General features: G+C 38.0%; 1 protein-coding gene across 8 annotated transcripts in view; it reads left to right on the plus strand.

Moving 5' to 3' along the window:
- PHF21A (PHD finger protein 21A) overlaps positions 1-25,558 on the plus strand; it is a 125,497-nt gene that overhangs the window by 83,544 nt on the left and 16,395 nt on the right. For 5 of the 8 annotated variants that reach the window (XM_041397245.1, XM_041397280.1, XM_041397235.1 and 2 more), the window contains 4 exons: positions 16,182-16,382; positions 20,053-20,307; positions 22,115-22,201; positions 24,406-24,702. In XM_041397245.1, the coding sequence (XP_041253179.1) occupies positions 16,182-16,382; positions 20,053-20,307; positions 22,115-22,201; positions 24,406-24,702 (840 nt within the window). The remainder of the gene's footprint in view (positions 1-16,181; positions 16,383-20,052; positions 20,308-22,114; positions 22,202-24,405; positions 24,703-25,558) is intronic. The other 3 variants (XM_041397254.1, XM_041397270.1, XM_041397296.1) reach the window with 1 other exon arrangement.

The following is a 25,558-nucleotide window of genomic DNA, read 5'->3' on the forward strand; positions in this document are numbered from 1 at the left end:
ATCCTTCCTTTCTTTACCACCTACTTGCAGAAATCTTTTGGAACGTACTAAGGAAATGTCATCCTTCCTTTGACATTCATGTTTTGTTTGGGTTTTTTCTTTTATTTTAGTTTGTATGAAGTAATGTAAACTCTAGCTTAATTTGATCTGGCATCCCCGCAGTTGAACATTTCTAAGTATCTTGTATTGTGGCCCATCTGGGTTGTCATAGAAACCAGAGACCTCCATCCTCCTCATTGTTGTTGAAAATGGAACGCAAACAGGGCATCAAAGTGACATTTTTTGTAGTACAAGTGAGAGCCCTGTGAAGATCCAAACCAAAAGGGTTCTTACTGGACTTGTGCTCCTGTGGCCTGTTGTAGCAGTTGTTACAGTACACCCTGTTCTCTCTTGAATATCTAGCAGCTGGGCAATAGAAAAAAATGTGAGCATCGTGAAAAAGCCAAGCCTGTGTGGTTAATCTTGTCACAGCTTTTTCCTTTCTATCTTTCCTTGATATATTTGTCTTGGACTGGACTGTTAACTAGTAAGGAGATCAGAGCACGTTACTGCAAATCATTTGCGCTGCAAGGGGCTGAAAGAACCAATTATGTAGCATGTCCATGTGGTTTAATATTTCTCTGCACTGATCTTCTATCCTCTTAAAAGAAAAAACAGCCAAATACTTCTGGCAAATGTGTTGAAAGTTTTCACTTGCAAAATAGTAGAAATGCCAAGTGATCATTCTTCAAATCTGTATGCATTTAACAGATATAATTGCAGAATCACACACGGCTTCCCTTCCCCCACGTACGCTCCAGCTGTGTACTCAGCAGTTCTGCTGGCTTGCTGCTGAATGGTCCTGTCTCCTCCCCAGGACAAAGAACCTTTGAAATCGCTGCTGAATACTCGCCAGTGCTGCCAATTGTACATGATTGTGGATTTCCAAAATAGGTTGAGAAATAATTTTCTAAATAGTGACTTGCTCATCGACTGAGAGACAGGCTCCGTCAGCACAAAGGGGGCACAGGAACAGTTCGGTTTTGTGTGTGGGAGAAAAATCTTAGTACAGTCTGTTCATGCTGAGCATGCTGTTGCTGGCCTGAAAGCAGCTGCCTCTATAGCCTCTGCTGCTGGTGCAGTTTCTTGAGCAATGTGGGTCACTGGGCAGGCTTCTGATCTTCTCTAAATTGATTAAGGAAATGAGATTCTGCCCCTGTGCAAAAGATGAATCCTCTAGTTCAGAGAGCTACGCAGTATGAAAATCTGTGCTGCAAGAGTTAAAGGCTTGGAGCAAAACCCCCTCTTTCGTCATTGCTCTGGTAAATTGGAAGAGGAAGATGAGAAATGTGGAGGCAGAGTGCTACAATCCTGCATTATTTGTCTAGCTCATAATAAATACATTTGAAATGCAGAGTAGGAAAAGGCCTCTGAATTATTATTACTGTTTACATAGTGCTAGTGTATGTTAAATATTTCAAAAGATCTTTGCAAATTTGGTTTTTGGCCTACAGATCATTGTGTGCTAATCGTATAACCTAACAGCAAGGAAGCAAAATAGGAAAAACCATTAAGAATGTGGGTCTGTGGGGTTAAATCAAGCATGGTTTACTGCTCAGTTCTTGCTTATGAATATATGAAACATGAACTTTTTTCCTCAATGAAAATACATTGAAAAAAAATCTCAGAGTATTCCCTGCACTACTAGTTGTGTCACCTCAGACTTCCCTCTGGGCATAGGCCTGACATATCAGTGAGAAGGGACTTTAAAAGGGATTAGTGTGACTGAAGTGTGCCCTTTTTTTCAAGTCGTTCTGATGAAATGTAATGCTTTCTTCTACAAGCCGTCCATGGCAGTGAGAAAGGACTCATTTTTGCTTGTCCGACTTCACTACTTTTCAATTCAGCTTTACATTGTCTGGGAATGCTCTTTACTTGTGTGAACCTGTTTTTTCTTACTCTTTTCTGTTTCCTGATTTCATTTTTAGATATTGTTCTTTCGTTTTCTTCTGAGCTTCCTCACAATCAGTGACAGCTTGACTGTCTTCCTGTGCAAACTGACAGACGTGTTTTGGATTTACTGTGATTTTGATATAGAGTCACAGAATAGCCTGAGTTGGAAGGAACCCAGAAAGATCGAGTCCAGCTCCTAAGTGAATGGTCCATATGGGCATTGAAACCATGGCCTTGGCATTATTAGCACCATGCTCTGGCTAACTGAACACAAGCATGTTTATATGATCCTCCAAACAATTGCGACGAAAGTCCTACTGGGCTCATAATTAATACTGGCTATACAGTGCAAAGTCAAATATTTCTGTTTGCTTATTAATGGGTTGGGGTTTCTTTGTTTGGATGGTTTTTGTTTTTCTAATTTCTGCAACACCCATTACACATTGTAATTCTTGTTACAATTGGGTGATATTTTCTCAGCTTTTGGTCATGGTGGTTTTTTTTCAAAGTAAAGGTAGGTCGCTATTTACTTACATGCACTTGCATGTATTTAGTGATATAAAAGTGTGCGTATGTAGGCTAGATCTTTTAAAAGCCTCTTTGTATACATCCTGTCTCATCTCCAGATGAATTACAATAGAGGATAGTTTTACCAAAACAAACAATTATGCTCTATTTTCTTGAATATGTACCCTGTTGTATTTGTTAGAAAACAAACCCTGAAGTTTGTTTCCCCAAAGCAGTCCTGCCTTTTAGTATCAACTTGGTTTATTCAGAGGTAGTGTGAGGGAAAATGTTTTCTTAGTTGTTTCTTTCATCTAATAGCCCCTCAACCTCTCCCTAATATTGAAGCTCCTTTCAGCTTCTCATTTTGTGGAGGTTATCTGAGAAAGATGGTTATGTGGGGGCTTATTTTTATGAACGGGAGTTTAAAAGGATAAACATTACAAGTATAAAACTTTAATTAAACTCTTGTTGCAAAGACAGCACAGCTTTAAGGTAGTTTTCTGGGTCTTGAGATCACAGTATGAGTAAAGCTACCAGACCTGAGGACACAAAGCAAGATGGCTCGCTGTAACAACCTGTGCTTCAGTTGCTAGGTTTCTGTAATCTTTCAGTCCTCAACAGTGCAGCATGTGATTCCTTTAAAAAAAAATCCATCTGTGTGAAAACATGTGGAGGCAAACTACTACTGTTTTGTGATTTACAGCTATTAGAGACAGATATGATAGGTGTTTTTAGAGAAGCATGAGAGAGACCCAATGATGCTGTTTCTTAGAAGTCAGTGGATTTTGAGGTAAAGCTTCCAAACAGATTCGCAGCTGAATTGTCATGCAAGAAATGCTGAGTGAATGTCAATGAAATAATACTTCTGAGCTTCATCAAGACTGTCTGATACCTCCTAGTGCAGGTTTAGCTCGTCAGACCAGTTTGTAGAATGAAATGTGTTTATCTGGTTATACACTGCATGTTCTCTGCAGTAAGTAGCAAGTCAAACATATGGTGTGAAAAAGATCTTGCACTTCATTATGTGATGAAAATATGTTTAATGTTTTTGTTTAATCTTTTAAAAAAAAAACAACCTAATTTGCCTTTTAAATCTAGTATGGGCCTGAAGTGGCAGAGAAGAAACCTTGGACTTCCCTAAACCCACATATATTATATTGTTGAGAATTGCATAAAGAGGAATTACAGGAGATCTTACTTTCTCTTTTTTTCCTCTTTGTGCTGGGTTAAAAGATCTATTCACCCACCTCATGGGTCCCTGAAATGCTCAAGAAATCTTCTCCACTGACATAATATAAAAGGAAGGTACTTGGATTATTTTTGAGAGGTCTTTTGTACAAAGAGAATAATAAGACAGTGTAGAGCAAAAGAATTCCTTTTGAAATATTTTGTAAGAGGTGTTGGGAAAATAACAAACATTACCAAAAAGTTCGGAAAAGGTACATTTCTCAGGTGGTTAGTTAAAAAAGTCATCAGCTGCAATTTTGCATTCTTCAGAGATGAGCATAGCCCACTAGTCAGAAAACAGTGTTGCAGATGGGGTTAGCAGCGATGGCTGACTGCTCCAGGAAGTGGAAGCACTTCTGCAATACTCTGTTCTGAAAGCAGTTTCAACACTAGCTGCTTACAGCCAGGAATTTTGGAGCTTTAAGTCGTGATTCTAGCACATACTTCAAAACATATGAAAGCACAAGTTACAGAGGTGCTGGGTACAATTCATGTGTAAAATTCATTTTTACAGAAGTAAGAACTATATGTGGCATGGAAATGTTGTTCTGCTTTCCTTCAGTGCTATCCTAGTCTGACAAATTTTAATCGTAGCTCAAGCAAGATTTCATTGCATTACAGCATTGAAGCACTATTGATAGATTTTTACAGAACAGGAGATAGGGATGCTGTAGTTAAATTTCTTCAATGTCCTAATTGTGTTTGTTTCAAATTTATTAGGTTTAAGAGTGATATTTAGTAGAGAAATTATATCCAACAGAATTAATCTTGCACTTTGTTGCTATCAAATGTATCCCAACAAGATCATTCATTATTCTTCAAAAAAATTGTTGTCAAAAAGATACTTGTGTTCATACTTTGACCAAGTGTGTCTTAGAGGTAAGAACTGTCCTCTGTCTATACAGCTTTCCTGAAGTAAACTCAGTAGCCTGACAGTTTTAGATTCACTGTGGTTGATCACATCCATGAATTCTGAATTTCTGTCGTATATTACAGGCGTAGATGGCACAAGTTGCATTAAAGACTGAATTGGCGTCTTTAGACTAAATTTAGGAAAATTGAAGAAAGGAGGTCCAAAATCTATTATCGATGTTGAAGGTGGGTCTAACGGTCTTTAATGATCAGCCTTGTAAACCGAGTCTCTTCAGGTTATTTTTAGGTGGGTTCAGTAGAAGTATTTACCTTCCTGTTATAAGAGAAGAACCACCTCTGTTCTCTTTGTACTGGAGAGGATCTTTGACAACATGCACCAGAGCTCTGAAATAAAATTCCTGAACTATTCTGACCAAGGACTGGAAGTAGCTGGATTCATTGCTTAGTTTTTAGCACAAACAGATTTTGTTTCAGACACTTCAAACTTACCAAGTCTTAGAAAACAGCAGTCATTTCAAAATGAAGGTTTGGGATACCTACAGTATCCCAACTAGCTGAAGGTTGGGATACCTACAGTAGAAGTAAGTTATATTTATTTATGGAGATACATGTATATGCAAGTATCAAAATATATTAAGAAACAGTAGAGGCGTGGGAAAGGATAATGGAGCTAATAGCAAAAAGAGTATTGCCATCCCTCATTTATATGGACCAATTCCATATACCACTTTATGTTGTGAAGTCATTTGAAACAGTTAAAAAATTTAAGGGGTTGTGTAAAATGTCATTCAAAAGTGCAGATTTTGTAATGTTCCATTTATTTTAAAAATAATTTGGATTCTGTTCCAGATTGTTTACAATCCCTCCTTCCAAATTTGTTTCCCTTTTATCTGTGTAAGCATGTGCTGACACTGTTACTCAGTATACACAAATGCTAATCTACCTTCATGCACATGGAAAATAGCTTTCCTGGCACTGAGTTTAAAACTCTCATAGAATGCATTATTAATTGAAGAAGTCTGTCTTTTTAGAAAAGCTTCATTTATGTGTTCACTGTTGAAAAAGGTTATAGAGAAATATAATGCTGTTTGTAAGCAATGTGGTCTTTGGAACATACAACAAACAACCCCAGACACTGAAAGTGCATTTAAAAAAGATTTAAATTTCAAAAGTAATTTTCCTTCTCTATACTTTGGTTGCATACACTACCATGATCTAATTATAATGTAATAACTTTTCTATTGCCCTGCATGCCTTAGTGCTCTAAATATGTTTCTCTTGGCAGGTCTTTGCAGTGAGGTGAAAGTGTGATAAGTGTTGGGTTCCCCAGTGTGAATAATTCCCTGGTTCTGCATTTGGCTTTCTGATAGATCATATATCTCTGAAGTTCAAGGGGTAGTATTGTGAGGGAAGAGGGTAAGGTGAGGCTGCTGTCCACGTGTGTATAATTCAGCTGAATCTGACTGCAGCTCAGTAACAGAGCGGCAGCGCAGCTTCTGCGAGCGCTGCCGAGCTGAACTGTTCCTTCAGTGACACGTGCTGGTCTTGCAAATGCTGCCGAGCCTTATCAAACACAGCCAGTTGGTGCTGCTGGTATGAAAGCACAGGGGAGCTCTCATGTGGAAGGTTAATGGAGTGTAATTAGAAAGAAGAATGAACTGCTCAACCACTCTATCTCACTCTACCTGCACTGAGAGTGACAAGTGCTCTGATCTTTTATAAACCCTAGAGCAGAGGTTTAACAGTCTAAAATTATGACAGTATAACTGTTGAACAAGCAGGCACACTGTGAGGAAGTAGTATGAACTTATGGGTAGGAATGTTTATGTTCCCTTATGTGGACTCTGTTAGTACTTTTTTCATGCAGGATCTTGTCCATAGTTATATAGCAGGTCTCAAATCCATTCTCCTGTGGAGTATCTATTGATGTGAGAAAGATCTTTGTGTGCCATTTGTGCCTTCGTCGTGTCTGCATACCACATAACCATTACGTTGCAGGATGAAGTGATGGCACCATCCTAGGGCTCTGATACCAAGGCATTAAGCTTTCATAGAGAAGAGTTCTGGTGGAAGCAAGAACAGTTACTGGGATTTATATTCCAGAAACTAAACAAAATTTGAAATTGCTTACATAAATGGAGATTGAATACTAGTACCTGATCCTGTGAATTAATTTAGGTGTACTATGTATGTCTGTTGAAAACTATCATGTTCTTAAAATGTTTATTGTCTTTCTTCTATGGCATGTAGTTGTGGGTTTGGGTTTTTTTCCCTTGTAATAGAATACAGATACACTTTATTTATGAAACTGCAACTAGGAGGTAGAGGGAAGACACCTCACATCAGTTCCAGAAGACAAGGAAATTACTGATTTAACTTCCTGCATGTTAGAGGCCATTATAGTCTACCCCAGTAATCCTGTCTGATGTCTTTCAATTCAGGGAGAATTGGACAGTTTAGTTTGTATCAAGTGTACTAAATTTTTGTTTTCCACATCTTTTTTTTTTCAGACAACAGGTGCTGGATTACGCTGCCAGATATTCTGAAGGCCCTTGCAATGTTAGCAGCTTGATAAGGGGAAATTTGTCCAGCTAGTCCTAACAGGCAATCCACATTCTGCATTGCAGTGGAAGGGAAAAAAATCTAAGAATGTCTGACCTGGAGAATTTTTTTTCCCATTCCAAGTCTAAAAACAATAAAAATCCAAGTGCATAAGGAAGGCATAGAATAAAAGGCTATCAAAGGAAGGAGAAAAACTTGCTTTGCTTAGCCTCTTTTTCTCTACCTGTGGCCAGTATCTTCTGTTTCAGAAGAAGGTGAAAAAATAACCTTGAGTATATCTCGTTGTTTGTGCCTCTGGACATGTTCATGTTCTAAACAGTAAGGCTGTCTTTGTGTGGAGTTTCAGTGCTGGAGAAGCATGCTGGGAACAGTGATGGCACTTGCACTGTCCCTCAGAAGAGATGAGAATGAGCAGAGGCTTCCCAAGTCCCAGATCCCTGTCCCCTCAAATCTACTATACACTCTGCTCCAAAACTCAGATTAATAATTTCCTTTGGAAAGTTGTATACCCTTTTTCTAGAGACTTTAAGCCATGGTAGGCCATTACCTCTCATATTAGGCTACTCCAGCATTTAACCATATCTGCATCTTATTTCAAGGTTGGATTTGTCTACCTTCAACTTGCAGATACAGAATCATCATTTTACATTTCTCAGAGAAACTAAAAATTCTTCTGTCATTGGATTTTTTTTCTGTGTACAAATATCTGTACTCAGTGAGTAGTTGCCTCTCAATAAATTTGATATGCAAAGCCTCTATAAGCTTCACATTACACAGAGTAGTTTGTTGGGTCCTTGATTATGGTTGTGTTCTTCCTTGAACTGTCTCCAGTACCTCTGCATCCCTCAGGAAAAAGGTAGCTTTCCATTCTTTTGGGAAAATGCCTGTTCTTGGGTGTTTTAATTTCAGATGGTGGTAGTTCAGCAAATCTTCAGTTGTTGAGTAGTTTTAGCCATGTACTTAGTGATGATAAACACAGCTCCTCTCCCCATACCATTTAAATTGGGAGGGCAAGGAAGAACCATGGCTTTGTTTTTCAGAGAGTTTGCTTCAGAGAGTCCACAAACCTTGATGCAGTTGAAGGTCAGCAGTTTGGAACTTCTACAGTGATTTAATTTGATGTCTTCTCTGTGAAGCAGGCATTTTTCTTTGTTTTGATTGTCCTTGGTTAACTAAAGAGAATAGGACAGCAGGTATGTTTAGCTGAACAGAACTCCTGTATTTGATAGACTGTTCAAATTACTGGGAAGAAGAGAAAAATCTCTCATTTGAGTGAGGTGAAACTGTGACTTTTTGCTCTAATAACTCATTCCGCTTAAGAAGTAGAGATCACCAATGAACTGTGATGTGATGTTATTAGTGATGCATTTTAATTGAATTGGCACTAAACAGTATTTAATTGACAACAGGGAAAATGCTGGTGTTAGTTTGTGACATTTGTAAAGCAACTGTGGAAAAGAAATATTAGATGCTGTTATCAAAATCAGAGTTATCAGTAGGGGGTTTTACGATAGATTTTGAGCATCCAGATCTTTCTGTTCACAAAATAATGTACTTCTGTTTTGTGGTTTAGTGAAACTAGTCATCTTGCTTGATATTTCTGATCATGCATGAGGCACATGAGCATGAACTGTGTGTTTTCCTTTCGTGAGGAAGAGAGGAGGTGTGATTCAGTCATGAGAATAGCTGTAGGATGCATAAGAACCCTACTGAAGCTGACTAAATTTTAGTCAAGGACTGTGATATTGTGCACATTAAAATGTGCAGTAGCATGTTGTAAAATTACTTTATGACTATCCTTTCCTTTGAGTTATTAAAAATATGAGGTGTTACCAAATTAAAAAGTATGTTTCTCTTTAAGTTGTTTGTTTCTAAAACATGAAATAAGTTTACTTATTCAAATTGCTCTACTTTGCTTGCTTAATGCAGACAAATTCAGTTCAAGGGATGTCATGTTATGAGGTAAGTCACAGGTAGGAGAAGAGAAACAGTGGGACTGGTCTGGCAGAGGTGTTTAGCTTTAATAAACAGCTACTGTGTGTAGGTGCAAATGGCTTTCCCATGGGGGTAGCTGTTCCTGTGTATTCTCCTGCATAAGAATAAAAATCCACAGTATTTTTTGATCTGAGATTTTGTATTGCAGAGTTCAGTCTATGACAGATTTTACAAGACCACTTGACATGCTTCTAGTAAACTAGGTTCAGGTGGAGGTCATACAGACTTTTTTTTACACTGAATACAGGACTCCTGTTTAATTTCTGAAACTACGTCTAGATGGCTTTTTTATTTTTTCCCTTAAGAATTTTTTTTCACCGTGAAACAGACAAATGGGGGCAGAACAATAAGATGGGCAAGATAAAATTAAAATGAGCACCTTTTCCAGTTTAGTCAGCAGTTTAATTCTTTAATTTCTTCAGTGTTTTCATGTTGAGCTTATCCCCGTATCCTTTTACCAGTTTGTATTTATACTTGGAAGTATTTCTGTAAAGGAGAAAAACCTAAAGCAAGACAAACTTTGTCAAACCCTGTTAAATTAAAAAAAATCATTCCTTTAATTTCATTATTCTTTAATTACATTCACAGTACTGCACTTAATTCTTTTTCCTGTTCTGTTTTGCCTGTTGTCACACAATTAATTCCCCATTCATTAATTCCTTCATTGTTTAATTATTGTTGCTGTTCTTGCAAATTTCTTTCTCCTAACATAGGTGCTGGGATAAGAAGCTAGATATTACACTTAGTTAATATGTAAGCTGTAGGAAAATATTGTATGTGTGCTGCCTCTACTAGTTCATTCTCTGTGCTCTGCTTTGTGCAAGAGTAAATATTCTAAAACAAGAAAACAGTGATGCATAGGGCATTTCATGGTACAGCATTCCTTTCCAAAAATTAATTGGTTTGTGGTGCTGCAAATGGTAAAAGACACAGAACTGAAAATAAAGCAATCAAGAAGTCACATAAAGCAGAATAGCAGAACAGCTATTTTTTGACAATTTTAATTTATAATTCTAGCTAAGTTTTTAAATTAAAAAATAATATTAAGCATTCTCCCCTGTTAAGAATGAAGGAATGAACCTTATTTTCAGAACTGTCATAATCCACTTCTGAATGATTTCTAGCAACTTTAAGTGGTGTTTCTCTATCATATTCAGTATCTCTTTCAAAATATCTATGTTCATGTCTGAACTGTGTTTGTCTCAGAATCACACTTATAGGAATTAATTTAAAATATAATTGTGATAAGTCTACCAGCATTTTTAATGTCAAAAATACTTTTCACATCATGCCAATGCTATCTAATAATATTTTTCTGACATAACATTAAAGTAGATTTTTATGGAATTAAGTTTCATGTAAATTCCATTTTACTCAAGGTACCAGATGCTATAATCAGAAATTGTGTTAAAGATATTAAGACTGCAAAGCAAACTCATTAATGTGGGGGGTTCCAAAACTGAGTGGTTCATCTCTAGTGCTCATCTGTATTCTAAGTGTAAGTTCATCCCACAGGACCATCATGGCAGAGGCAGGAGAAGCATTCAGTTGCCCTCACATGCTCTGCAACCTCTTTTAGATGTGCAGAAGTCCTCGTGCTGCTTTTAGCTGTGTTTCCTGCGAGCTGAATGCAGCACATGCTCTTTGGGACACTTGCTAGAGTGTTGGCAATGCAGCCATTGACTGGGTAAGGTTAGATACCCATCCATGTATTTTAACCAAGACTTAAAAAATTACGAGTTTTTCAGCTTTAAAAAGAAATAGGGCACATTTCAATAATGATGCTCTGTAAGGCATTCGAGTATGAAGTGGAAGTGGCCTCCCAGTCCAAATGCTACATTTCTGTTCAGCATTCAAGCACCTCTGCCTCAGGGGGAGCTCCCTTTTCTGACTGAAAGATATAGGGGCCATTTTGATCACCCCTTAAGAAGTAGGAAATTGTATCACTCTTTTTTTTCTGGGAATAGAATTCTTTCTAATTTAGTTGGTTTAGATTTAGTTGATAAAAAGATCTGGCTATAAGTGAAGCACAGCCAAAATTCCATAAAAATACAGGATAACCACAGAAATAGCTGTAAATATTTTTATAGTCCTTAGATCATTCTTTCAGTTGAATTTAATTCAGGCTGGTTTGTACAAAAGGGTTTTTTTCATTACTGGTGTAGATTCTGCGTCATCAATTTCTATAATTGGATTTCACTATTTTAAATTTTAGATACCATCTTAAAGCAGTAAATGAGTGTACAATTACTCTCCTTGCTTGTAATCTTTCCATTCCCAAATTCCATTCCCAGAATGCACCCTCTTTGCATTTAACCTCTTTGCAGGTTAAAGACTAATTGTACCAGATCTCTAAAATCTTTTAGCTTCTTTCTGCCATGGAAATTCTGGTATCTTTGTCTTTGGGTAGTGACTGGGAATAGGACTGACAAAGAGAGAGAAAGGAGGGTGGAGAGGAAGATTACAGAGAAGTGAAATTCCCTCCATCTTCCCCACTTCCAAGTTGGAGCATACTTGAAATCAGTACTTCCTCTTAGCCATTTCACTCGCAGCAGTAGGCAGCTTTTATATCCCAGAGAACATCTTGGTCATTGGAGGGCACGAGTAACCAAGGATCCATAATAGCTGAAACCTGAGATTGGGAGAGCAGGAAAGCATGTCACTGGCAGGCAGCTGAGCAGCTCAAACCGTATCAGCTTTGGTTTTGTGATATGAAATGTATGCATTGCAAGGTTATTTAGTATGCTAGTTTACTCTCATTTTTAAAATACCTTTATATTTTAATTTTTATTGATTTTTGAAGTTTAAAGGCAAACCTTTCTTTAGATATGGATGTTTTTCTGAACATGTTTCCTGAAAGAAGAGGAAAATGTGTCACAAAATACAATCAGGGATCTAGTATTTAAAAGTGAGATGTACTCAGAGAATTATTTTTTGCTTGATTGACCAATTAAAATGGAAATAATGCTTAGCTAATAAGAATAAAAACCTTAAACCATCCTTAAAGTTTGCTCCAAGTACTTTGCTTATCCTATGACAACATATTCATGGTACTTTTTATATGGGCACAAAGATGTCTTTTGGCACAGATACATGATCAAGAAGATCTATTTTCCGCTTAATCAAACCAAAATTATATTCCAGTGCTGTGTTAGGATCTGGCCTGTGGCATGAATGAGAAAGTGGTATAGCAAAATGTCACAATATTGATTGCAATTATTAACTTTAAGGAAGGGTCATATAAGATGTCTTGGGCTCTGAACTCAGCAGTGTGAACGGTTCCTGATGAGATTAGCGATAAAGATGCCAGGACAGCAAGAGCTCTGAGATGATGTAGTGTGCTTACAGGGCACTGCTCGACAAATGGGTTTGGAAGTAACCCATGGAAGAAGTCTGATAGTAACCATTGCATAGGGCCGGCATTTCCTTTTTGGGTAGAATGCAGTTCAGGAAGAATGGATGAGATTATTAAATTGTTTCACATCGTGGACGTAAAAAGAGGATTGGCATTCAGTTTTGAGGAAGCTTCAGTAAACTTGAAAGACAAATGCTTTTTATACATTCATATTATGGCAGGAAAAAAAACTGTTCTAGGAATATGAGGAGAAGACAGAGCTTTAAGACATGCAAAAAACTCATGTTGTGTGCATGATGATGTCCTTGTGATTGAGTTAATCTCAATTTAAAATGTTGAAGTAGTCAGTAAGAAGTAAATTAAATATTCTTAAATATGAAAGGCAATGATTACATCTAAAGAATTAGCAATATTTCTTAAGAAGTCTGTGGTACTTTTAGAACAGTGGCTGAACACTTTTAGAACACAATCTGACTGTCAGTCTCTAAGACATGCACCTAGGACTTGGTATCAGCCTTGGCAAATCTCAGTCATACAGACCCTGCTTTCTGTAGCACAAACTGTCTTTAAAATTGATTAAGAACAGTCAAATCACCGAGGAGCAGTTTTAAAACACAGTGTTAATGAAGTTTGACAGTAAACAAGAGTTTCTTTCGTGGCACCCTCCCGTTTCATTCCCTGCGGAAGGTTGCCGCAGACAGCCTCGTGCTGGGCGGCTGCAGAGCAGCACTGGCAGCAGGATGCCGAGCGGCCGCGCTGCGCGTGGAGTCCGACCCGCGGCGTGGGCTGAGCTGTGCACAGGGGCACGCGGAGAGCGGCCCCGAGTTCCTGTGTAGGTGCAACCCTGAGAAACTCGTCTGGTTTTGCTAATTCAGCTGTGGACTTTGAAATACGCTCTTCAGAGCGTCTCTCTCGATAATTACAAACAAACGGATAATCCCAACAGTCTTGCAGAGTAAAATTATTTCAGTAGTTTCAATATGGTATTTTTACTGACAGTTGGTAGAAGCAGCTTATTAAACTGCGTAAGCAATTGGCATGCAGTGCAAACTTCAGTTTTACTCTCTGAATCTTAAAAGCATTAGATGTTTCTTCCAATTTAATATCTGCATAATGGATATGGATGGCAGGATACGCTGCTGCCAGGCAGCTCTCAGCAGCCTCCAACAGAATAGCACAGACTTCCAGAGCAACGGCGTTTTTCCACTCATGTTATCCATCTTGTGCCAAATATGCTGAGCGTCAGTTTTTGCGCAAGGCACTGATACAAGCTGTGCTTCGGTCCTGTTTTACCCATCTCTGCAGGCCGTGGCTCAGGCCCGGGGGTGGAACAGGCAGTGTGTGAATGCCATGTGACTCACCTCGCTCCTGCTCCCCTGCTCTCCTTGCTGGCTCGTGTCCTGCTGTAGCAGTATAGCAGAGGAGTCCCCAGCCTGCCTATTTTTTTTTTTTTTTATCTTTTGCTAATGTTCCTCCCATTGTAAAGAACAAGATGGAACTTCATTCTTGGGCCATTGCTGCTGATTTCCTCCAGTCAGGGAATCAGTAGAAGAGCATCATTATCCTTGAATTTCATACTGGCAGCTGTGGAAGACAAAAACTCCCTTCCTGTTCACGCTGGGTATGGTAATTCTTTAGCCTCCTGTGCAGGAGGAGTGTATGTTCGGTCCATTTTTTGGCAGATATTCTCTAAATACATTGCATTATTTCCTCTCCTACTTTGCTGCCTTCTCCTCTCCTCCCCCTTGGCTGCATTTTCAGCTCTTGTATCTGCTTGCTGACGCCGCACTTTGATTTGCATGTTAACATGGTTGATCTTTTCAGAAAGCAGTTTGAAATGATTGTTCAGTTATTATGTATACGAGCAAGCTGATGGACACAGGACATTTAAAACTATCTGAAATATCTGAATTAGGGAAATGCATTCTACACTTCTATTATTTTATCCTTGTTTCAGAAGGGAGCGAACAGTTTACAGCTTTTAGGCTTTGACAGCTTTTAGCACTTCACTGGATGCAGGGTAAAATAGTTCCTTCAGGCTGCTGTCCTTTACTAACTCCCTGAATTTTCAGCAAGGTTGGGCCTATGTTTCTCTTGTCAGAGCTGAGCAGGCATCTTCAGCCAGGGCTGTGGGTTTTGTAGAAGCCAGGCAGTCCTTCTGTACCTTCAAGTCACTGAATTCAGTCTTTTGCTAAAAGGTCAATCATGTGGGCTCACACATTTTGACATTATGAAACAGGGATGTGGGGTTTGTTGTTTGTGGTTTTTATTTGGCTTTTTAAAGTTCCAGTTTTCAAATCTGTCAATTGGAAACTTGCCCTTTTTTTTATCTTCTTCTGGGCTAGAGGTACACACTCGCTGTGTGAGACATTGTGCTGTATTAGCTCATCATAAACAAAATACTTAAAATCATAAGTCTACTGTATATCCACAATATTAAGAAAATAGATATTTTGTTAGCTCAGAATTTCATAACCATGTGTGAATGAAATTTGAGGAAAAATATTCTTCCAGTTGTAGTAAATAGCTGGATTTTATTTTTTCATCTCTGTGTTTAGTACTGTGAATACTAGTGCTTCAAAACAAAACAAAAAAAATCAAAGCATTTGGTATTGTCAAAATGGTTGTGTTATTTTTAACTTTATTTCCCATGTAAGTGCAACTTCTTGGGGCAACCCACTGTCAGCACCTGGCTCTGGTAGAGGTTTCCTGACCATTCCTGTTTCCACCAGAGCTTTCATAGTTCAGCCTGTTCCGTGCCTGTTGACTTCATTGTCCTCTTCCAAAGACTGCCTTGTTGTGTAATTTCTTGGGAGTGTGCATATGCTCTTGATCAAGGGGGCTTAGGTATATAGCTAAGTCTTTTTAAAGCTGTCCAAATTTGGAGGTGGTTAGAGTATAGGTAAAAATGTCCATTTCTGGTCATGCCTGCAGAAGCTAAAAAAGCCTTGCACTGTTGTCTACACTAAAGTATAATATGAACATAAATTGTGAGCCCTTGTTATCCATGCAGACAACATGTATCTTATGCTGCAAGTCACCTGATCTGCTCTTAAATCCTGTTACTGTCTAAAGGTGCACAATGGCTTCCAGAAGAGACCTCTTTTAAAATAATTTCAAACTTTAATGGAAGCTAAAATGTAATATGAAGCCCCTAAGCTGGAAGAAATAGATCTGTGCCATTTTCTTCCCCTGTAGGTAGTGCTCTCTGATTCTTTTTCAGGTGACAATAATATTGAACAGAAGGACCATGCATCCATGCCCTTCCTGATCCCCACTTTGCACTGACTGTCTCACTCAGTTTCAATGCCTGGTCCAAAATGCCATGCCTATTGCCTTGAAGTCAGCTGGGAGGCTTCAACCCAGAGTTCTTTTTTGTCACTGTTTAGGAGCGTGTGTGTTTGAAGGTGTCAAAAGAATGTGGAATCATACAAATACAGGTTTCTGAGATCTTGCAGTGATTTGTGATAGGCTGAATTTTGGTCAGTAGGTTTCTACAAGAACAGTGAGGTCACCTTGCTGGGCTATAATACTCCTCTGTGGCAAATTTTAGACTGTGCCTATTAGGTAACACCAATACTTAAAATTCCAAAAAGAGAAGTCTCACTAAGCTTCTGAGCAGTTCCTTATTTACACTAAATGAATGTATCTTTAGGTGTTATTATTTTCTCTAGTACATGCAGTTAAATCACTTTCATCATTTCTGTTTATGATTTTGTTTATCTGGTAGAAAAGAGTGGTGGAGCAGCTTCGGAAGAACTTAATAGTGAAGCAGGAACAGCCAGACAGTAAATTTCAAATACAGCCATTGGCACAGTCAGAAAACAAACTACAGACACCACAGCCACAACCACTACAACAGCTACAGCAACATCACCATCAACAGCAGCAACAGTCCACGGCACCCTCTCCAAACGTGATAGGATCACAGGTAAAAAGCTACAATTCTTTTTGTTACTAAAGGTGAAGCTCACTGAAAATTAAAAAAAAGAAAAGTGTGGAGAGAAAATTGCAAACTTTCACTTATGCCTGCTAGTGTACCAAATTAATTTCTTCTTCTGTGATTATGCAGATATGGGTCTTTTGGGTTTTTTGGAAAAAATCTCTAATCTGAGTTTAAAAAACAATGTGCTGTTTAAAAGTTGAATTATAACCCCCCAGAAAAGAAGGGTGGCAGTGTATCATCTTTCTTAAAAATAAGTGAAAGTTTAGCACATGAGCCTGTCTTTTCCCTAGGTGCATGAATGTGTCTGACCATACCTAGTAGGCCTCAAGAAACAGTAAATACTTTACACATTCTGTATGAGGTATATGATTAAAATCCTTTATTTTTAAATTACTAACAAAATGCCCTCTACAAATGTGAACAAAAAGCAAGAAAACAGTTCCTTCTTTCTGCTTGGTTCTTTTTAAACAGATGTAGGTCATACCAAACAATACTTACCTGAATTTTCAAGGATTTGTCTAAAAGTATGCAGTGTTAATTGCAGAGTTAAAGTTTTAGAAAATAGGGTCTTTATTGGGTAGGTGAACTGAATTTCAGTAGAGTATAGGATTAGAGACATAATCCCAGAACTCAACAGAGAAAGTGGTTTGCTTGAGAAGGGAATTTCAAATTTCTCCTGTTCAGATATTTGAATTCACAAAAGTGTGCTAATAAAATAGCTAGAAAATGCAGGGAGATGTTCTGTCAAAAGAAGTGTATATGAAGTCCTTTCTTCCTGTTTATGCAATCTTAGGTGCTCATGTTTACCTGGATGGGCAGATGACAGATTTCACCTATGAAGTTTGCTTTGTGCACATTGCAGTGAATCACACCCACAGCTTTGACCAGTTGTGATTCTCATCTTCCCTTTATCTGAAAGCAGAGAAGAGAGAAATGGTTGGGCTGTTAGTCCTCTTGTTAACTCAGCAAGCTGGTTTGGATGCACTGTAAAATGCCTCTGTGAAGCTTAACTAATTGTAGTTTTGAGAAAAGTACATTGAAGAAATGAAGCAAACCTACTGAAAACGCATTTTGAGCAGCAACATCAATATCAAAGCTAAAATGGAACAAAAAAGTAAATATTACTATGTCCTGAAGTATTTATAGGCAAACAGTGGATCACTGTTGCATCAGTGATTTCTGTTTCTCAGTCAGGAGACATGAGAGCAGCAAGCACAGTTTCGTGTGTTTCTCAGTGTTCCACACTTTGAATTCACTCATTAACTTCCAGGTCATCTTCTGGGTTGTAAAAATTGAGGTTTTGTTCAAAGTTAAAGAGCCCTCTAGCGAAAGAGTCAAAAAACTGCTACACTCTTCTGACTACCATTGGTATAGTAGTACTTGGAAAGTAGTTATAAATTAGAAGGCACTTTGTCCTGTCCCTTGGATAAATAAGCCAGCTTTTATCCTTAACACTTTTCTGGGTTTATTTATGTTGTTAAAATAGTGAAGTATCCTCACTTGTTTCTGCACATTTTGCATTTAAGGTTTTGCCTCTGTCTTACTGTCTCTCAATCTCTTTCCACAAAGAAAGGTGAAATACTTTGTCTCTCTATGAACAGTTTGTTCATGCCTGCTTTTGTAAATAACACATTTTTCTAGGCTGTGTCACTACAGACATTGTTTTCAGTGATTGTTTTCAGAGTAATGAAATTTAGGAATCCAGGTATATATGCCATAATTAATAGTGACATTTTGATATGCATTATATGTCCAGTAAGAAGATCTTTTAAAGTTTCAGAAGTAACAAGCCTGCTAAAAGGTCATATTATTACAATATTATGTGCAGTACTGCAGACTCACTACGAATGCAACTTCAATATGAATTAATGCATTGACTACTTTTTAGAATAAGCGTTCTATTTAATGCTCAGCAAAGTACCAGGGATATTCAAGCTCTGATCTTCTGACTGAAGCTGTACTCTGAGTATTTGCAGGGTTAGTAGAACCCCTTGGAAGAGTCACAGTCTTGCATTACGTGATTGATTACACCTTTCTTTAAAACATTTATGGTTGAATGTAATGCTTGTGAAAATGATACCATGTTACATCTCATTGGAAAAGCTTGAATAATGTTACTGCATTATGGGAATGAAGCCTCTTGCTTTGGGGAAGGTGCAGCAGAAGTTGATAAGCTTGTTAGATCTCAGATAAAAAGTTAAGAAAATTGTGTTCCAACAAGGACAATTTAATTATGTCTGGATTTTTCATAAATGTATGAAACTGAAGCATAAATTATCCTTTGATTTGGCATTTTGCAGTGATTTTTTCACACTTGTGCATAACTAACGGTTAGGGGACATAGTTTAATTATTATGAAATTAGAGGTGTGAAGGTAAACTGTTTTTGTTTAAGGGAGCAGTATTGGTGAAAATACTGAAGCATTCAATTGGAAATATATTATTTTGCTAGAAAAAAGATAAAGGTCTTGTATGATTAAAGTCAAGTAGTCTAAATCAGGCATGTTCAGAACACAAAGACTGCCTGATCCCTGGTTTTCCATGTTTTCCTCTGTAGAACACAGAGCTGACATCAGGAGGGAATGTTGGTTATTTAGTACTAAAAGCATTTGATCATGTGACTAAAATTTTGAAGATGCAGTGCCGTTGGTGCAATGGATTTTTTACACCAAAGTGAAAAGAAATAAGATCATTTGCCATTCTGTTGAGTGTCACGTGTCATGAGTTTTCTGTTTGCATTGTGTTCTGGTTTTATATGGACACTCTCACCTTGTTGCTTTTTGAATGAGATTTTTAAAGTCCGTTTGCCTTAGCATCTTGGAAGACAGCATATTTTAAAACAAATCTGTGAAATGATAGTTGCTTCAACTTTAGAATTTTGGGCATGATGTACTGAGGCATTTCAGATAAATGCTGGTGTTACATGATTCAAAACCACTGTTTTTAAAGCTGCCCAAGAGTAATCATGGTGTCAAATACATATTCCAAAACTACCACATTCAACAGAAGTTAAACTTAATTGCCTCTACTGGGCAGACTAACAGGCAGCTCTTACAACTTCAGGACAACCCTACTGATGCTCTTAGGAAAGAAAGTCCAGTGCAAGGTAACTGTATGTATCACTAAAGCTGAGACTGGGATGCCCAAAATAAAAATTATATTTTTGTATTAATAAAAGCCAATTTATGAATGTTTTACCCCTCTTCCTCTGATTGTGAGGATCACTGTAACTGCAGTTTCCATTTGAAAATAGGAATTTTACTCAGTGAGAAGCTAGTTTGCTGCTATGTTTCATAAACCTCCACCTTAAATGTTTGATATTGCCAGTGCATGTTTGGAAGTAATATGAAACTAAAAGATCCAAAATGCATATGCCACTGCTAACACTTAATTGTAATTTTCTCAGGAATTTGTTTTGATTCAATCTGCAATGCTGCAGGTGATTAAAACAGACCAAATAGGTGCCTCAAATGAGAATTCTTCTAGCTATCTAGTTTTCAGAGGCATAAGATAATGTGCATGTCTGAACAGCAGGTAGATAGGCTGAGAGCTGCCTTTTCTTTCTCATGCTGTCTATTGTTTCTGACTAACCAACCCACGTCCTGTCTGATGCGGAGTGTCTCTGTCTCTTACAGTGTATTTTCTGTTTCCCTTAGAAAACTGTAACTACAGCTTCTATGATCACCACTAAGACACTACCTCTCGTCTTGAAAGCAGCAACTGCGACCATGCCTGCCTCTGTTGTGGGTCAGAGACCTACCATTGCCATGGTTACTGCTATCAACAACAATCAGAAAGCAGTCCTCAGCACTGATGCGCAGAATGCACCAGTCAACCTCCAGACAACAAATAAGGTCACTGGGCCAGGAGCTGAGGCAGTCCAAATAGTGACAAAAAATACAGTAACTTTGGTAAGCGTTTCATGTGTTTGCCCTGCAGATATGTGTGGGTTTGGTTAACAAGAGGGCTATTGGAAAAAAATAAACAGTCAGGGGTTCTCACAGAAAGGAGGATAGTAGGGGCATGGTGTGAGTCTTCACTAGCTGACATTGCTAAAGTGATAGTCTATAAGAAAAACATCTTCTCTCCATGTGGGTTGTTATTACTGTTTTGCTTTATAGAATTAAATCAGTGCTGTCATCACCTCTGTGTAAAGTTCCCCCTGTTAGTAACTGTAGTCATGGAGCAGTAGTGAATGCTTTGCCCTTACTGAATCTGTATGGCTGTGCTCTGCAGAATACTTACCCTTTTCATAGGCAAAGGAGATGCCAGACTTTCTTCATTTGATCAGTTTGGGTCTTTGTCTTAGGGATTTGTGAATCAATCTCTTGTTCCCTTTGCATGAGAAAGTCTCTGGTGTTAGACACATCCCTTAATTGTGCTCACTACCGTGTCTTCATTCAGCACGTTTTCAAACACAAAAACAGATGATGTTTCTTTAAATACATGTATTTTGGAAATACAAATTTTGTGTTAAAGCACAAAATCCTACATCACACACTCTTTTCCAGAATAGTTAGCCACCTAGAAATAAAAGAACCAGTGTTTCAGAACTGGATTATATAGGCTTCTTGGTCTGGAAACCAGGTATTATGTAACAACATGACAGGAAAGTTTTACTTCTGAAGTAAAGGCTATGGCTTTATTAAACAAAATCCAATTTATCTATATTTATTAAAATGCAGTTTAATGCAGATGGAAGTAATTTTGCTTCCTAATGAGGCATATATTTGTGATCAGAATAGAGAAGACTATTTGAGTGGAGTTTTTTCTACTGTTCTCTTTTCCTGTGTCATCCCTTTCACCACTGTCATCTGTTCTTTGTGTCTGTACTTCATTTCTTTGCTGAATAACTTTGATTTGAGGAGGTAATTCTATTTTAATACTAGTCTATGATTTATGTTTTTGTAGCAAATGTCATCAAAAATATCAGAATATTTTCCTGAGTACTAATTAATCAGTACAAGACCTTTTTGAAGAAAATTGCAATCTTATGTGGGTGGACAGAAGTATTGGAGGGTATAAAATAACACTGACATTAATTTCAGAGAATCTCCCCAGGTACTCATGGTAGCTGGTAGTGCTATTCAGTGGTTAATCATGTGGCAGCTCCATGCAGCTGATTTCAGTTACACTTTCAGGGAAACACTTAAGTTTCTTTAAAATCAGATCTTAATTGTTTCAAATGAATGGCCTACTTTTGAAAATTTCAAGTTGTGTATTTAGAGCCCCTCACAGTGTTACTAATATTGCTGAAAGTATCGTAACTCCCAAGTCTTTACTATTTGCATGAGATGTTCCCTCATTCTTCTGTGTGTCATTCACTATGAAAAGACCATAGCTCATATAGCTGAACATCAAAATGTTACTATTTTCTGTCTGTTGTAATGCCCTTTTTCAATGATTGAAACAAATATGAGTTTTTATTATCATCAAAAGAAATGGTTTAAGATTGCTGAGCACAATAGTTAGTACAATTGAACTAAAAGGAAATATGCCTGCAATTCATGAAGCAAGGTGTGTAGGATCTAGAAAATAAGGTGTAATTCTGTCTTTAATACATTTCTAATGAGGAACCTCTTGCTATGAAAAATTATTTACAGAGTGAAAACCAAAAACATCAGGTCTGAAAGTACATTTGGGGTGTTGATTTTGGTGAAAAACTTCAAAGCTAAAGTTTCCTCTTACCTCTTGCTGAGCTTTATCATGTTCTTACAGCAGGTTCAGGCCACGCCTCAGCCCATAAAAGTGCCGCAGTTCATCCCTCCTCCCAGACTTACTCCTCGTCCAAATTTTCTTCCACAGGTGAGTATACAGAGAACAAACAATAGAAGGAGGAACTTAATTATAGCATAGATAGAAGAGACTTTGGATGAACATTGTGTGGTGTTTAATGCTGATGTGCTGGAGAAAACAATTCATCCTCAACAGGTTTGCAGATGATAACAAATTTGAGGGTGCAGTCAATATTGTTCAAGGCAGTGCTGATGTGCAGACAGCCCTAGACAGGAAAAAGGAAGGGGCCAGCAGGAATTTCTTGAGCCTCAGCATGAGAAAAGGCAGTCTTGTACCTGGAATGGACTGACTCTGCACAGGTACGGGCTGGGGACTGACTGGCTGAGGAGCTGCACAGATTAAAAGGTCTTGATTGGCAGCAGCTCAATGAGTGATGTGCCCTAACAGCAAAGAAACCTACCAGCATATTGACATATACCAGCAGGATTACAGCCAGTAGATTCAGGGAAGAATCTTTCCTCAGCAATTGTAAAACTGAGTCCAATAAACACCCTGCCGTTTTCGAATCCCTGGTTGATAAATTTGAATGGAGCATAGGAAGGAAGGCCACTAGGATAGCTTGGCGGGGCAGGAATATATAAGGAGAGGCAAGGAATCTTGGCTTTTCAGATTTGGAGAAGAGGCTTTGGGGGCACCCTAACAGTAGTGCTGCTTCCAGTATCAGCAAGGAAATAAACAAGAAGCTGGAGACATAGGTGCTTGGCAGGACAATGCTCATAAATTAGGACAGAGAGCTTTTAGACTGCATACAAGGAAACACTTCTCTCCTTGAGGACAGTTAGACATGTTGTGAAAGCTCCATGCTTGAAGTTTCACAGGATTTATCTGGACAAAGCCTTGAGCCAGCCAATCTGCATTTAGTGATGGTCCTGCTCTGAGCAGGAAGTGAAATTACAGACCTCCTGAGCTACCCTCCAGCCTGTATGAGTTTGTAGTTATGAAATTTGCATGTGATGGTTATATATGATCTTGTTTGCAATAAGTGAAATTAATAGGTGTCATCAAAATTAAAGCATCACTCAAGGCCTTAAATTGCTGCTTGCTGCTCCTGACCAAAAAAAAAAAAAAAAAAAGTCTCTAGATTATTCCCAAGTTCCCAAGTATTTCTGTATTGCAAGGGAGAGTGACCTCTGTTTTCAGCTGAGTAGCTGAGTAGTAAAACTTGTGGTTCACTTTTTTTTTCCATGGTTTGGGGAGGACACAGATTGCTTCTTTGTGTAAAAAAATAATATCTTGTATGAACTACTTAATTTGTATGAAATATGTGATGCTGTGAATAAAAGTAAATCTTTTGCAAAGTGAGAAAGGAAAGTAAAGGCTGGTATCTGATTAACATTTGGGTATGGTGAGGTTTGTTGGAATGTGACCTAGTTTTTAATGGTAAAATGCTTTATGGAGTATTGCAGGTGGATAGGACAATAGGAATCAAATAAGGAAAAAAAGAGCTTTATTTTTAAAGTAATGTGCTCTACTTCTGTACTCGCTAATGATATTTTAAGTCCATTGTTAAAGTGCAAACATAACAGGGACAGGAAATAAGCAAGTATTGGTGATGGAGTTTTGGAAGATTCTTGTGGCTCTTTTCTTTCTTGTGCAAGAAGAGGAATGGTTGCATTTACCTGTACGTTCAGCACTTTCAGTAAGGGATTAATATATAAGCTTGTCACTTTTTTTGCTTATTAAGATTGGTTGTGCAGTTATCTAAATAATATATAGAATTGACAGATAACAGGTATTTGCTGGAAAAAAAAAATTATTTATTTCAGGGCACAGTCAACTGTTCATAATTTCTTGGAGGTTCATTACAAAACCCTGAAACACTTTTAATATGAGCGCCTCAGCTGTGCCTGTAAATATCACATGGATTTTTTTGGCCTGTAAAACCAAGATGTTAATTTAGATACAGATAAGGCATTTGGCAATAAACATTCTGTGTAAGTATCTGTGCATCCAAATACCATTTCAGGGATGGTGACTACATATGCAAATGTTATGGATGGGTTTTATGTAAGTAGGCTTGAAAATGTGGTGCTTTTTTCTCTTAACATACTTAGGACAGTATGCTAAAAATTACATTATCTAAAAAAAATCCAGCAGCCTCCTCCTCCAGCAGATTATACAGGATGAATTGAAAGACTTAGTAAAAAGTTGATCTGAAATACTGATATACAAATCTCTGGGTTTTTTTTTCTCTTTTTCTTTTGTTTTTGTAGGTTCGACCTAAGCCAGTTGCCCAAAATAACATTCCTATTGCCCCTGCACCTCCTCCAATGCTTGCAGCTCCTCAGCTTATTCAGAGGCCTGTGATGTTGACAACAAAGTTCACACCCACCTCTTTACCCAACTCTCAGAACTCCATCCATCCAGTTCGTGTAGTTAACGGGCAGACAGCAACCATAGCCAAAACCTTCCCTATGGCACAGCTCACCAGCATTGTGATAGCAGCACCGGGTACCAGGCTCGCTGGGCCTCAGACTGTACAGATCAGCAAACCAAACATTGAAAAACAGGTACAGATAAAGTGTCTGCTAATGCAAAGTACTGGGTTTATTGCTTTACTGTGCAGGTTTGGAGAGGATGACAGCCAAGGAGAAGTTTTCAGTGGACACTGGAGATATTCATGTTCCAATGGCAGTACAAATTATGGAATGACTTGCAGCTCTTGGGATAGATGTTAGCATTTCCTTTGATATGGGCCACTGGCACCTTTTTCTCCTGCTTCAGTGTTTTTATGCTCCCTCTACTGTTTAAATGTCAGTAGTTCATAAGCAGGCTACATTGCAGGGTTTGACAAGTATCTTGAAGAACAAGTGCAAGCTGAAATCCATCTTCATATCAAGCCATTTTGTTTTTCAAAGGGTGATTATGTGGAAGGTAAAAATGGCACAAAATTGTAGGGATGTTTAATCAGATAAATGTAGCCATTTCTTCTGTGATCCCTTGATCTTGCAATCTTGTGATTGGAGGCAAAATAGTCTCACTCAGCTTCTGAAGTCTGATAGTTCCCTGTGTCTAAATTGGATTGAATGAGTGGAAAGGAGACCTTCAGAAACAGAGAATTCTGTATGTTTAAAGTCTCTCTCCAGAAAATACTTCTGTAAAGTAAAAATTACTTAAGTCAGTGTGGATTGCAACTGAGAGTCTTTGCCAGTCTGTTCAAGTAAAGCAATACTCTGATTCACTTTTAACTCTTTTGTATATTGTATGTTAGTAATAGTGTAACATTGTATACTATATTGCATACTATAGCACATAATATTTATGTAATTGATATAGATAATAGTAGTATTTATGTCACTTATAACTCTTTCCTAGACTAATATGCCTTGAAGTACCTTCTTTCTGCTTTTCAAATATTTATGGAGA

Source organism: Onychostruthus taczanowskii, unplaced genomic scaffold, assembly GCF_017590055.1.
Source record: "Onychostruthus taczanowskii isolate IOZ18803 unplaced genomic scaffold, ASM1759005v1 scaffold1, whole genome shotgun sequence".
Taxonomy (NCBI): domain Eukaryota; kingdom Metazoa; phylum Chordata; class Aves; order Passeriformes; family Passeridae; genus Onychostruthus; species Onychostruthus taczanowskii.